This window comes from Elephantulus edwardii, unplaced genomic scaffold (genome assembly GCF_000299155.1).
Source record: "Elephantulus edwardii isolate Elephantulus edwardi_28Jun2011 unplaced genomic scaffold, EleEdw1.0 scaffold00010, whole genome shotgun sequence".
Taxonomy (NCBI): Eukaryota; Metazoa; Chordata; class Mammalia; order Macroscelidea; family Macroscelididae; genus Elephantulus; species Elephantulus edwardii.
Window position 1 is genome coordinate 30,222,325 of NW_006399760.1, and position 15,126 is coordinate 30,237,450.

General features: G+C 37.5%; 1 protein-coding gene across 2 annotated transcripts; it reads right to left on the reverse strand.

Moving 5' to 3' along the window:
- Positions 1-1,785: 1,785 nt before the first annotated feature.
- Positions 1,786-2,556, reverse strand: LOC102858684 (thioredoxin-dependent peroxide reductase, mitochondrial-like). 2 transcript variants are annotated; one of them, XM_006880786.1, is made up of 2 exons: positions 2,410-2,556; positions 1,786-2,355 (listed from the first exon to the last, which is right to left on the reverse strand). In XM_006880786.1, the coding sequence occupies exons 1-2, from the start codon at positions 2,554-2,556 to the stop codon at positions 1,786-1,788; spliced, it is 717 nt and encodes a 238-aa protein (XP_006880848.1). The 2 variants fall into 2 exon arrangements, with proteins under 2 accessions (XP_006880848.1, XP_006880847.1); XM_006880785.1 differs by having other exon boundaries at positions 1,786-2,556.
- Between the last annotated feature and the right edge of the window lie 12,570 nt (positions 2,557-15,126).

Here is a 15,126-nt window from a genome sequence, read left to right on the forward strand (position 1 = left end):
AAGGCAAGTCCAGAGAATTAATTTTAGACAAAAATAAATAAATAAACAAACAAGAGTATAAATCAAACCATAACAACTGTAAAAAATGTGCTTTTTAGAACAATCAACTATATGAGATCTACAGGGAAATATTTACCCAAAACAAAGGTAAGAATATCACAAGGGACAGAGATAAGAGACTAACGGAAAGAGATAAAACAGGAAAGAAGTAGGCAGATGCCAATACATTGCTAGAATGGCAAGCAATGGCACAAAACAATTCATGTGTAAATCACTGATGGCTCATAGGGTTGCTGTGACTTATAGTTGAATTGATTGCACCTAACAAATTGATAAAATTCATTTTATATGTAAATTGCACCTAAAATAATACTATGTTTGAGTGTATTAAATATAAAAAATAAAAAAAAGGGAAGAAGAAGGAAAAAAGGTTTGGTAATTAACTTTCAAAAAAGATCATACTTACTGAAAACCTTGTAGAGCACCATTCCATTCTGAAACATATGGCGTTGACATAAGTTAAAATTGACTCAACAGCAACTAACTTTACTCTTAAGCTCAAGTTCATTGCTGTGAAGGAAGAACAGACTCACACCTGACCTTCCTTTTGATTTCCAAGGTAGGACGAAATTATCTTTCTCTCAAGGAGTGACTAGTTGAATCAAACTAGTTGATTCAAAAAAGTCATGGCTTTTGGGTTAGTAACACAATTTTCTATAGACTATACCACTTCAACTCCTTCATTTTATTTTATCATTATTGTTAGGGTCCACTGAATCAATTACAACTCACAGAAAACCTATGGACAACAAATCTGAGCCTTGTTCTGTCCTGTGCCATCTTCATCATCTCTGATATGCTCGAGAGTTTTGTTACAGTTATTGTGCCAATCCATTTTATGGAGGGTCTTCCTCTCTTTCTCTGACCTTCCACTTTTCAAGCACAATGACTTGTTCTAACGAGTGGCCCCTTCTGACAACATGAAGTTTCACAATCTTTTTTTAAAAAATATTTTTATTTTATATAGATTTGCATACAAAATTCTTATACATTGTGATATATATACATATATATGTTTCATGTATTCTTTTTTTATTTTAAAATAAGTTTATTTTTCGTTATATACTTTACATTGAACACTTGAAGAAGGTAATTACAGTGATTTAAAAATCCAATCCTTAAGCCCAATAAACATAATTCATTAGACACAATCAATATCTAGAAATGTATGTAGACACAAGTGAACTGTGTAAACATGGTACCAGGGATGGGGTTCATGCATGACCAGGGAAGTCACTCTGTCATTGTGTTCTCAAAACATGATTCACACGTTCTTTCAATCACATATACATTCATTGCAGGAGCAGACCTCAGAAGCTAACAACTGATCTTAACAGAAAACGGAGTTTAATATGAAAAAATTCAAGGAGACAATTTCAGGATGTTGATTAGAAGCTGTAAATGTCTCGTACTATTTACATGTATACTGTAAATAAGGCTAAGAAAGAAGAGTTTCTTTTCCTCATTGAAGTAATGATGCAACGTAGAGGTGAACAGACATTGTAACTAGCCATCGTGATGTTACAGGTAAGATTCCTTACACTGGAGCTAACCAAGTTTCAACAGCCTTTAGCTATGTCACAAAAATATTTAGAGTAATATTTATTAATATGAGCATTGCTCCCTCCCTCTATGAACAATCACCTTTGAAACACACACTGGGGTCTCTAACTCAGGGTTCTTCTCTAGTGTAAGCAGCTCTACAGATGCACATGGGTGATCCACTTACTCACTGACTTTCTCAAAATATTCTTTAGAAGCAGTTGGGCTTGGCTTGATTGTAGGAGAATCAGGAGTCCAGTTGGCTGGGCAGACTTCGCCATGGGCCTCCACAAACTGGAATGCCTTCACCAAGGGGAGGGTCTCCTCCACTCTGTGGCCCACCAGGAGGTCATTGACACTCAAGTGCTTGATGACACCATTGGGGTTGATGATGAAGAGACCTCTTAGTGCAATACCAGGGCCCTCCAACAGCACACCGTAGTCTCGGGAGATCTGCTTCGTTAAATCTGACAGGAGTGGGATGTTCATGTGGCCCAACCCACCGTTCTTCCTAGATGCATTTATCCAGGCCAGATGGCTAAAGTGGGAATCCACAGATATGGCCACAACCTCACAGTTCACATCGTGAAATTTGTTGGCTTTGTCACTAAACACAACAATTTCTGTGGGACATACAAAGGTGAAGTCCAAGGGGTAGAAGAAAAGCACCAAGTACTTCCCCTTAAAATCATCAAGGCTCAGGTCTTTGAACTCTCCATTGACCACGGCTGTGCCCTTGAAATAGGGGGCATCCTGGGTGACGGCAGGAGCCAGGAAGGAGGAACTGGTTCTGAAGGTACATTTTGCTTGAGGGGAACGAGACCACCAGTTGGTCAAGCTCTTTCTTCCGGAAGCAGCTGGCCTTTGGGCTGTAGAGATGGACATGCCCTGAGGGATGGAGCTCACATGTCTGGCCACCAAGGCCCAGATCAACCTTCCTGCGGAGGCTGCCATCTTCAATCTCATGTATTCTTTTATTCACATTGTGATGTATAGTATCATTCCCGTACATAGTGTTTTATAAAATTACTCAGCATTGATCCATGCCCCTTATTACTTCACCTTTTAGGGTGTTTACTGGATCATTCCTAATTTTTTCAACCCTTCTCTTTGTCCGTATAACTCTCTATGTTCAAGATTCCCTCCCCAATCCTTTGGATGTTTTGCATACATCTTACCAGTAATCCCATTTTTACAATAATGAGCTTATACAATATTTGTCCTTAAGATACTGAGTTAGTTCACTCAGTTTCATGCTCTCCAACCTCTCCTATATTATACAGTATTTTTCAAAATCATTGCTCTTGAATGCTGTATAGCATTTCATCATGTAAATATACAACAATTTCTCAATTCTTTTGTTTATTGATGGAAATTTGGGCTGTTTCTATTTTCTTTCTATTATGAACAGCACTGCTGTGAACATCAAATGCCCAAATTTCCATTTGTGTCTCTATTCTATTTTCCTCGGAGTCTATTTCTAGCAGTGGAATAGGTGGGTTCTGTGTTCAGTTTTTTTAGAAAATGTCAACGTGCCTTCCAGAGTGGTTGCACCAAGTTTCACCATATTTATCTTTAAGGAGCCTCATTGTTACCCTTCTTTCAATACAGATGTTTGTTCTTTTGAAAGTCCATGGAATATTCAGTATTATTCTCCACCTCTACACGTCAAAGGCACCAATTCTTCTGTCATCCTTATTCCTTGTCCAAAATTTGGATACAAAGTAAGCAATTGAAAATATTAAGGCTTGGATCAAATGTAGCTTAGTCTTGAAATGGACATCAGTGCCCATAACATTTTGGAGAGGCCTTTGACAGTGGACTTTCCCAACGCAACATGTCTTGATATCTTGATTGCTTCTATTATGGATGTTGATAGTTAATCCAAGTAAAAGGAAATCATCGCCAACTTCAATCTTTTCTTCAACTATCACGGTGTTGTCTATTGGTCCAGTTGAAAAGAATGAGGATTTTTATTTTCTTGATATTGAGATATGATCCTTATGAAGGCTGCAGTGTTTGATCTTCTGCTAACTTAAAGATAGCTGGTTTGACTCTACTAGTAGCTATGAGGGAAAAAGATGGACAATCTTCTCCTATGCAATTCATAGTCTCTGCAAACTCAATGTAGGGTCGGTTATAAGTTGCTTTCAATTTAATGAAATGAGTGATTAATGATAATGTATAAGGAGAAACCAGTCTCAGAATAAGGACATCATTCTTGTTAGAGTAGAATGTCAACAAAAAAACAATTCTAAAAGAGACATAAGGATTGACACAGTTGCTGCAATAAAGAGTTTGAGCACGGCAGTGATTGTGAGGATAGTACAGGATGGCAGTGTTTTGTTCTGTTGTTGTTGTAGGGGTCACTTTGTGTTGGAACTAGCTTGATGGCACCTAACAACAACAACAATTTGGCTCAGTTCCACAGAAGGCTCCCCTGTTTACTGGAATGTATGCTAACTCTGTGTAGTGAATATGTAAGAGAAGATGGTCAAGGAAGCCTATTTAGACAGCAACAGAATGTTCGAGTTAGAAAGCAAATAGAGATAGAAACAAAGATTGCTTAGAGTCCTGCAAAATTGTCAGTCATTGGAAGTGACACTGGTGAAATTATTCTGAAATGTTTTGAACATTTCAATCTTTCAAATGTCTCACTAGTTACTGTGGTAATTCAAAACGTTTCTAGAACACTGAAAGTTTGGTAGTTTGTCCTATTTGGTATCATGGTGATTTGTACCATTCTCATCTTACCTCAAAGTCTGTGCATTCCTAGATGACACTGACCATTTCATCTGACTTTGATTCCCAGTTCCTCAAAGTGTCTAAGACAGTGGGGACCAATAAAATGAAGTGACTCAGCCCTAAATGAGCTGGTATCTCATCAGTTCTAATTTAAGATTACCAGTATGTGCAGAGTAGAACTTCAATTCATCAGGTTTCCAGGAACACCCTTTCAGAATCAGGGTTTGAACTGCTGACATTACTTAGCAGAGCTTAGTAGTCAAGCATCTAACTGTGCTACTTAGGAATTTTCTTAATCTTGTTGTTGTTAGGTGCTGTTGAGCTGAGTAGGATTCATAGTGACAGTATAAACAATAGACTGATTCTGGGCCTTCTTCATCATCTCTGATCATCAAATAAACTCTGAGTCCCAGGGAATATGAGTAACAGCATGCAGTGCAGTCAGATCCCACACCACCCTCACTTTGCATCTGTGCTTGAGTTGACTGTTGCCGCCCCTGTGTCAATCCAGCTCATAAAAGTTCTTCCTCTTTTTATCCAACTCACCACTTGACCAAATCCAGACAAGCATTCTTTAAGAACTAGTTTCTGTAAACTTTGATTAAAATAAATTTAAAATTAAAAAGTGAAAAAACAACAAAAAATTATCCTTAGGACATTGGAAAAAAAAAGAACTAGTTCTTCCTGATAACATCACATATATTCTCACTTTTAAGGAACATTCTGGCCACACTTCTATCAAAATAGATGTGCGTGTTCTTTTGGAAGTTCATGATATATTTCATATTCTTCCATAACACTAAAATTCAAAGATGTCATAAGAAATATTTATTTGAAGAATGTAAATGGAGGAAGATGACAAATCAAGAGTCTGAGAAGGTTAGAATGATACTGAAAATAGTATGCTGAAGTGGAGTTGTGTGCTCTCTAATCTAGCCTCAGAAGGAGTTCTGTTTTAATTTCTCAGTTGAGTTGAATCTGGTCAGAATACAGGGAGACTTGGTTTTCTGACAAGTACTTGGCTTATGTGAGGAAATCACTCTAGTGTCTCTGGGTGATGTGTATGTAGAGTAATGTGAGAAACAGAAAATACATTTATTTGGTATAGTCATCTTTTCTTAGATATAAAAAAAGTGTTTTAATCCACATTGTAGAGGAAATTGCTTAAAAAAGAGAAACACAAATGAGCTTACTAAATGCATTAGGCAAATTCAATTTGCACATAAATTAGTAACTTGAGTGGGAACAAATCTTAGACTGGTGAAGAAAAGGTACTGTATCAGCAGGTTTACAATCTAGCCAGTTTGGTATCTTGACTGAGTTATAAATAATGAACCTCAGTCTGCTCTTCAAATATATTTTGTGAATAGTTCAGAATTTTTAGAGCATGCATCATAAATTCAGAAATAAAACCCAATTAACTATGGGGAATGTACTGGCAGAAAACTATTCTGACTTTAAAAAGATTCTTATATGTGCTGATTAAAATGGGCAATAATTATTCCTAGAAACTATTGGAGATATATTTCATTTCAGGTGTAAGGTTTGAGGTGACTAACTAACTAACTCTCTCTCCCCCCCTCGCTCTCTAACTAGCAATATATATATATATATATTTGTTGTTGTTGTTATGTGCCGTCGAGTCGCCTTGTGACTCATTAGCGACCCTATGTACTAAATTCTGCCTTGTCCTGTGCCAATCGCACCGTCTCTGATACTCCCATCCCAATTACCCCAGTCACTGAATCAATCCACCTCATAGAGGGCCTTCCTCTCCTCTGTGTGTGTGTGTATTTTCATTTTCATAGAGGGCCTTGTATTTTCATAGAGGGCCTTCCTCTCCTCTGTGTGTGTGTGTGTGTATGTGTGTGTATGTATTTTCATTTTAGAAAGAAATTCAGGAATGGCTTTCTTATGTTATGATCAATATAATTTATATTGGTAATATTTCTGTTAAGTGTTACTGAGTAAAGTACAACTCACAACAATGCTGTTAACATCAGATCTGAACTTTGTCCTATCATGTTCCAGTCTCAAAATCGCTGACATACTCAAACCAATTCTTTCAGTCTCTGTGTAAATCCACTTGGTTGAGGGTCTTCCTCTCCTTTGCCATGTCTTCACCTCTCCAAGTATTATGCCCCTCTCCAAGAAATAATCTCTCTTTACAACATGCTCAAAATATGTGTAATGAAGCTTCATCATCTTTTGACTCTAAGGAGCACTCTGTCTGCACCTTCTCCAAGACTTATCTGCTCTTTTGGCAGTCTATGGGATATTCAGCACTGTTCTCCATCACCACAGTTCAAAGGCATCAGTTCTCTGTCATTCTTATTCATTCTATCCATCTCCCAGATGAATAGTAAGAGACTGAAAACGTGGTCTGAAGTAGGCACAGTTTAGTCCTCAAATTGACATCATTGTTCCTCAATAATTTGTAGAGACCCCTGACTTCAGATTTTCCTAGTGTAATATGCATCTCCTGATCTTCTGGTACTGCTAATATTGAGTGTATTGATTGTGGATCCAAGAAAAATGAAGTGGTGACAATCTCAATCTTTTATCCATCTATAATGATGTTGCCCATCAGTTTGTGGCTAGGATTTTTGTTTTCTTAATGTTGAGATGCTATCCATATTGGAAGTTGTAGTGTTTAACCTTCTGCAAGTGATTTAACTCCTCACTTTTTAGCAAGCAAGAACGTATCATCTACATAATGAAGGTTATTGATGAATCTTCTTCCAATTTTGATGCTATATTCTTCTTCAAAGAGTCTACTTTCTCAATTTTTCAAGCATACAGATTAAACATGTAAGGAAAAAGGGCACATAAAACATTGATGCACACTTATTGTAATTTTAAACCATGCAGTGTTTCCTTGTTCTGTTTGCATAATAGCCTCTTTGTCTAGGTAAAGGTTTTGCACAAGCACTGTTAAGTGTTCTAGGATTCCCATTTTTCTCAACATTAGTCATACATTGTTATGAGCCATCACAGTCAAATGCCTTTTCATAGGATATAAAACATAAATAGACATTCTTCTGGAATGATTTACTTTCAGCTAGGATCTATCTGGCATCAGCAATGATATTCCTGGTGTCACAGCTCTTCTTTTCTAAATCCAGCTTGAACATCCTCTAACAGTTCTCTATGTACAGTTCTAGCTGCTTTTGATAGATTCTCAGCAGAATTTTGTTTGCATTAGATAGCAATGATATTGTTCAATCATTTTCACATTTTGTTGGATGATCTTTTCTTGGAATTAGAACAAATATGGATCTTTTCCAGTCAGTCAGCCAGGCAGATGTCCTCCAATTTTTCGGGCATAGATTGGTGAGCAGGTCCAGCACTGCTCTATTAGTTAAAACATGTCAATTGGTATCCCATTGGTTCTTGAGGTCTTACTTTTTTCCAATGCTATCAGTGCAGCTAGAAGTTCTTCCTTCATTACTATTGACTCTTGATCATTTGGTACATCCTGAAATATTTAAATGTCAATTCTTTTTTGGTACAATGACTGTGTATTTCCTCCATCTTCTTTTGATGTTTTCTGGATCGTTCCAGATTTTACTCAGTGTCCTTCAGAATTGCAGCTTGAGACTTGAATTTGTTTTTCAGTTCTTTCAGCTTGAGTAATTCTGAGTGAGTTCTACCCTTTTTATTCTCCAACTTTAGGTCTCTATGATTTTCATTATAGTAATTTGCTTTGTCTTTCCTTAACTGCCTTCTGACATTTGTTCAGTACTTTTATTTCAGTGTTTCTTCCCTTCACTTTTTTTTCCTTGACCCTCTAGTACAATATTCAGGGCTTCTTTTGACATCCGTTTTGGTTTTTTTTTTCCTTTCTGTCTTTTTTGTGACCTTTTCCTCTCTTCATAGATGATGCACAACTCCTCTGATCTTTCATCATTGTGTTCTGTACTTCAAACCTATTCTAAGATGATTTTTAAATTCAGGTAGGATAAATGCAAGACCATATTTTCATTCTTGTGTACTTGTTTTCATTTTCTTAAGCTTCAATTTTAATTTGCACGTGAGTAACTGATGAACTGTTCCACTGTCAGCACCTTGCATTGTTTAGACTGCTGATACTGAGCTTTTCCCAGTAATTCCTTCCACAGTTTTAGTCAGTATGACTTCTATACAGTCCATCTGATAAAGTCCATGTGTAATGTCACCATTCGTGTCTTTTAAAAAGTTAGTTACAATGAAAAATCATTGAGCGTAAAAAATTCGATCATTCTTTTTCTGACCTCTTTTCTGTCACCAAGTCTGTATTTTCCAACTACCCTTTCATCATCATTGCAATGTTTGCATTCCAATCACCAATTATCACGAGTTCATCTTGGTTGCAAATTAGGCCAATTTTAGACTGCAATATTTGATAAAAAAATTCCTTCCATTCTTTACCTCCTTGGCTTTAGCTGTTGGTGAATATATTTGGATAATAATCACATTAACAAGTTTTCCTTGTATGCATACAGATAATATCCTATCACACACAACATTGTACTTCAGGAAAGAACTTTAAGCTACTTCAAATTTAGTAAGACTAAATTTGAAATATAGAGTTAATAAATGAAATGATTATTTTGAAAAAGAGAAAAATACACAAAATCACAAGTGTTGATGTTGTTTTTGTTGTTGTTAGGTGTCATTGAGTTGAATACTACTTATAGTGACCCTATGAACAAAAGGTCTGAAACCTGTTCTATCCTGTGCCATACTCATACTCTTTGACACCCAAGAGCCCATTGCAGCAGTCACTGTGTCAACACACCTGGTTGAGGGTCTTTCTCTCCTTCATTGACCTTTCATCCTTCCCAGTATCATATACTCCAAGGAATAGCCCCTCCTAAATAGGAGAAGTGAAGTTTCATCATTCTTGCCTTCAGAGAACTCTCTGTATCCTAAGACATATTCTCTCTAAGACATATCCTTATTCACTGTCCAGCTCTCAGATGCATAGCAAGTGATCAGAAAGACTATGGCCTGAATCAGACACACTTTAGTCCTCAAACTGACATCATTATTTCTCAATAATTTGGAAATGTGCCTAATTGCAGATTTTCCCAGTGCAATGCATCCCTTATTTCTTAACAGCTGGTACCAAGGGTGTTAATTGTAGATCCAAACAAGATGAAGCTGTTAACAGTTTCAGTAGCCTCTCTATCCATCATGATGTTGCCCATCAGTCCATTGGTAAGAATCTTTGTATTCTTGACACTGAGATACAATTCATACCAAAGGCTGCATTCCCTGATCTTCTGCAATAAGTGCCTCTAGCCCTCCTCATTTTCAGTAAGCAAGGCTGGGTCATCTGCATAACACATATTGATGAATCTCAATCTAATCCTAATACCACACTCATCTTCATAGAGTCCAGCTTCTCAGATAATTTGCTTAACATACAGATTGAATAGATATGGAGAGAGATTGCAGCCCTGACACTCCCCCTTCTCAATTTTAAACCATGCAGTTTTTTCCTGCTCTGTTCATACAGGAGACCCCTGGTACAGATATAGGTTTTGCATGAGCACTATCAAGTGCTTTGGGATTCCAATTCTTCTCAATTTCAGCCACAGCTTGTTATAATCCAGGCAGTCAAATGCCTTTGTATAGCCAATAAAGCACACAGAGACATTCTTCTGATATTATTTACTTTCAGCCTGGATCCATCTGACATCAGCAAGGATACCCCTGCTGCCAAAGCCTCTTATAAATCATGCTTGACTTCTGGCATCTCCCTATCTATGTACTTTTCTAGAGATTTTTCATTATCTTTGGCAGTGTTTTGCTTACATGTAATATTAATGATATTTTTTGATAGTTTCCACATTCAGTTATATCACCTTTCCCTCATGCTTGATGTTGATTGAGTTTGGGGAGAACATTGTTCCAAATGGTACTGCATTTGTCTGTCAGTTTGCTGTACTGAGATAACTTGGGGTTGCTGTGATACTGAAATCTGTGTCACTGGTGTGTCAAATGCCAGGAGGGTTACCCTTGGTGGAGCTCCCTGATTAAGACAAACTAGGAAATAGGATGGGCCATCTTCTTCCTAAATAATGGGCCTTTGCAAACTCTGTGAACACTAAAGAAAGAGGATAGTTGTAATAGTGTAGTGGTGTATTATCAGAGCCCAGATTGGAAGTCAGTTGAAATGAGGAAAAACAATAACAAACATTGTTTGAGAATATGTATGTAAATTAACATTGGAAAACTGGAAATTGTTAAAAATGAAATGGAACAAATGAACATCAACATACTAGACATCACTGAGATGAGGTGGACTAGCTTTGGCCACTTTAACTCAGATAATTCTATTGTTACTATGCAGAGAATGAAAAACAGAGGAAGAATGGTATTGCATTCATAGTAAAAAAGTCAATTTCATGTTCTACAGTGATATACAATGTTGTGAGTAATAGGATAATATCCATACACATACAAGAAAGATCTGTTAACACAACTGTCATTCAAGTGCATGCTGCCACATCTAGAGGCAAAAAGGAAGAAACTGAGAATTTTTACCAAATCTTGCAGACCGAAAGTGACTGAACATGCAATAAAGATGCATTAATGATAATTGGTGACTGAAATGCAAGGGTAGGAAATAGTGAAGGAGGAATAGTAGTTGAAAAATATGAACTGGTAAAACTAATAAAATTTAATAATTAAAAAAAAAGAAAAAGAAAAATATGAAGTGGATGAAAGAAATGAGGCTGGAAATAGAATGACTGAATTTTGTATTTATTCATTACAAATACCATTTGAAAGAAGACACAAATGATAACTTTACACATGGATCTCATCTGATGGGCTGCAAAGGAATCAGATTAACTACATTTGTGGAAGAAATCATTGGAGAAACGCAATATCAGCAGTTAAAGTTAGGTTGGGGGGGTAGACTGTGGTTCAGACCATCAATTATTCATATGCAAGTTCAAATAGAGGCCAAAGAAAGTGAAAATAAGTCCACAGGAACCAAGATACAATCTTGAATCAATTCCATCTGAATTTCAAGATCATCTTGAGCATAAGTTTGAGGCATTGAATACCAATGATTGAAGACCAGATGAGTTATGGGTTGATATAAAGGATATCATCCATCAAGAAAGGTTATTACAAAAAAAAAAGAGGAGAAAGGGGGAAAAATGGATGTCAGAAGAGACTAAAGATTGCACTGGAGTGTTGAAAAGCTAATATAAAAGGAAAACCTGTCAAAATAATAGAGCTGAACAGAAGATTTCAAAGGATAATTCAGAAGGACAAAGCAAAGTATTATAAAGGAAGGTGCAAAAGTTTGGAATTGGAGAATATAAAGGGAAGAACTTGCTCTGCATTTCTCCAGCTGAGGGAACTGAAAAACAAATGTAAGCCTCAAGTGGCAATGTTGAAAGATGCTATGGGAGATATATTGAATGACCCAGAAAGCATCAAAAGAAAATAGAATACACAGAATCACTGTTCAATTGATTGACACTGAAACATTTCCGCACATATCATATGAACAGGAGCCAATGGTAATGAAAGAGGAAGTAGTGTTGGCATAAAATAAGGCCCAGCAGTCAATGGGATACCAACTGACTTGTTTCAATTAACAGATGCAGCCCTGGATACACTCACCTGTCTAAGCCAAGGCATTTGAAGCACAGCTGTCTGGCAATGGATTAGAAAAGGTCTATACTTGTTTCCAAATTACAGAGAATCTAAAATCTGGAATTCTCACAAGGAAGGATGTATAAATCAAACCATTGTTGTTGTAGTTAGGTGCTGTTGAATGGAGCATGACTCATAGTGACCCTATGACTAAAAAGTCTGAGCCCTGCTCTATCCTGCACCATCCTCACACTTCCTAACACACAAAAGCCCATTCCAACAGTCACTATATCAGTCCACTGGTTAAGGGTCTTCCCCTCCTTCACTAAACCTCCATCCTTCCCAGCATCATGTCATTCTTCAAGGAACAGAACACTTCTGGAACATGTGCAAAGTATGTGAGGCAAAGCTTCATCATTGTTGCCTTCAAAGAGCACTCAGTCTGCACCCTCTCCAAGACATATTTTTTCATTCTCTTGGCTGTGCATAGGATGTTCAGTGCTCTTCTTCAGCACCACAGTTCAAAGGTGTCAATTATTTTTTCTATCATCCTTATTAATTGTCCAGCTTTTGAATACATAGCTAATAATCAGAAGGACTATGGCCTAAATCAGATTCACCTTAGTCCTCAAACAGACATCATTACTCCTCAAAATTTGGAAAGGTCTCTAACTGCAGATTTTCCCAGTGCAATGCATCTCCTTATTTCCTGACTGCTGGTATCAAGTGTGTTAATTGCGGATCCAAGCAGGATGAAGTTGTTGACTCCTCTCTATCTATCATGATGCTGCCTATCGGTCCAGTGGTAAGAATTTTCGTTTTCCTGACATTGAGATGCAATCCATACTGAAGGCTGCATTTCTTGACCTTCTGTAACAAATGCCTCAAGCCCTGCTCACTTGCATATGCAGGTTATTAATGAGTCTCCCTCCAATCCTGATGCCATACTCATTCTTACAGAGTCCAGCTTCTTGGATAATTTGCTCAACAGACAGATTGACTAGATATGGAGAAAGAATACAATCTTGGCACATTTCTTTTCTAATTCTATACCAGGCAATGCTCCCCTGCTCCATTCACACAACAGCCTCCTGATTCAGGTATTGGTTCCACACGAGCCCAACCAAGTGCTCTGGAATTCCCATTCATTTCAATGCCAACTACAACTTGTCATGATCCATAAAGTCAAACACCTTTGCCTAGTAAATAAAGCACAAATCTACACTCTTCTGGTATTCCTTACTTTCATCCAAGATCTATCTAAAGATCAGCAATGACATCTTTGGTGCCATGGCCTCTTCTAAAGTCTGCCTGAACTTCTGGCAGTTCCTTTTCTATGTACTGTTCCAGCCATTTTTGAGTGATCTTCAGCAGTAATTTGCTTGCTTGTGGTATCAATGATAAAATCAAACCATAGGAAAGTTCCTTTCATATGGCATTGGTGGGGCAGTGTGTGATATGTTTAATTGCTAACCAAAAGCCAGAGGTTGGAATCTAGCAGCTATGTTGTGGAGAAAAACGAGACAGTCTCCCTTCCAGTTAAGATTTACAGCCAGACAAACCCACTAGACATTTGTCAACATTTGGAATCTTTCATGGCCAATACATTTGAATTTAGTGTAATCCTAAAGAGTAGAGAATTAAATTAGCCACATTTTATTTTCCAGGTGAAAATTCCATTGAGAAAAGTTTGCTTTCCTGTATAAGGAAATATCAGAAAAGAATTGTATTAATTTCCTCCAGAAAAAGAGAGAATTCTAGTTTGTAGAAATTCAAAGCTGTTCACCAAAATATATTCCCTCTTCTTGCTGGGCACACAACGGTTAGATTTTGTTTCTCATCTTGTCTTGCAGTTACTTGTGGGCATGTGACTTCACTGTTGCTAATCAAATGTAAGTGCTATCTCCAGGCAAGACCCATAAAGGCTCTCATGTGAACTCTTGCATGCTTTTCCCTCTTCTGCTTACTGGATGCAGATGATTGTAAGTGGAAAAGACAATGGAGCTACAAAACAGAAATATTTTTGTTCCCATTCTGAATAACAAAAGTGAATGTAGAAATTTTCGAGCAATACCACTAATATCAAATGCAAGATCCTACTGAAGATCATTATTTATTTATTTTTTTAAAATCCTCCCAAACTACTAGAGCAGTTCATAGACAGAACTACCAGAAATATAAGCTGGATTTAGAAGAGATCATGGCACTAGAGACATTATGGCCAATGTCAAGTGGATCTTGGCCAAAAAGGAAGAATACCCAAGGAATGTCTGTCTGTGTTTCACAGGCTATGTAAAGGTATTGAACTGTGTGGATCACAACAAATTGTGACTAACATTGAGGAGAATGGGAATCCAAGAAAACTTGGTTGTGCTAATGTGAAACCTATACTTGGCCCAGGAAGCATCCTCAGAACAAAGCATGGTTCAAAATTAGGAAAGGTGTGTCTTAGAGATGAATCCCTTCTGCATGCCTTTTCAATCTATATGCAGAACAGGTCTGTCCTGGAGAGGGTGAAGCCAGAATGTTCCCTGGAGTCAAGAATTCTGAAGCTTTGTCTGGCATATTTTGGGCATGTTGCAAGGAGGGACTGGTCCTTGGAGAGGGACATCATATTTGGCAGAGTGGAGGGGCGGTGAAGGAGAGGAAGACCTTTGATGAGATGGATCGATTCTATGACTGGAGAGGTGGGAATAAGTGTGTTTGAGATGGCTAGGTTGGCACAGGATAGAAGAGCATATAGAGCTCTTGTACATAGGGTCATTATGAGTTGAAAATGACTCGATGGCACATAACAACAACAACAGGCTTTATGAAGAGGAATGTAGCATCAAAGACTAGAGGAAGACTCACCAACAACCAGTGTTAAGCAGATGACACTAACTTGTTTACTGAAATTGAGGAGGACTTGACACATTTGCTGTAGAAAGTAAGGACTGTAGTCTTCAATATGAATTGAAGCTCAACATCAAGAAGACAAAGATTTTCACCACTGATCCAATGGACAGCATCTTGATAGATGGAGAAGAGATTGAGATTGCTGACAACTTCAATTTGCTTGGTTCTGCATCAACACTGTTGGCACCAGCAGTCAGAAAACCAAAAGACAAGTTGCATTAGTTAAATCTGCTGTCAGGGACTTCTTCAGAGTGCTGAAGAGCAATAATCTAGAGATTA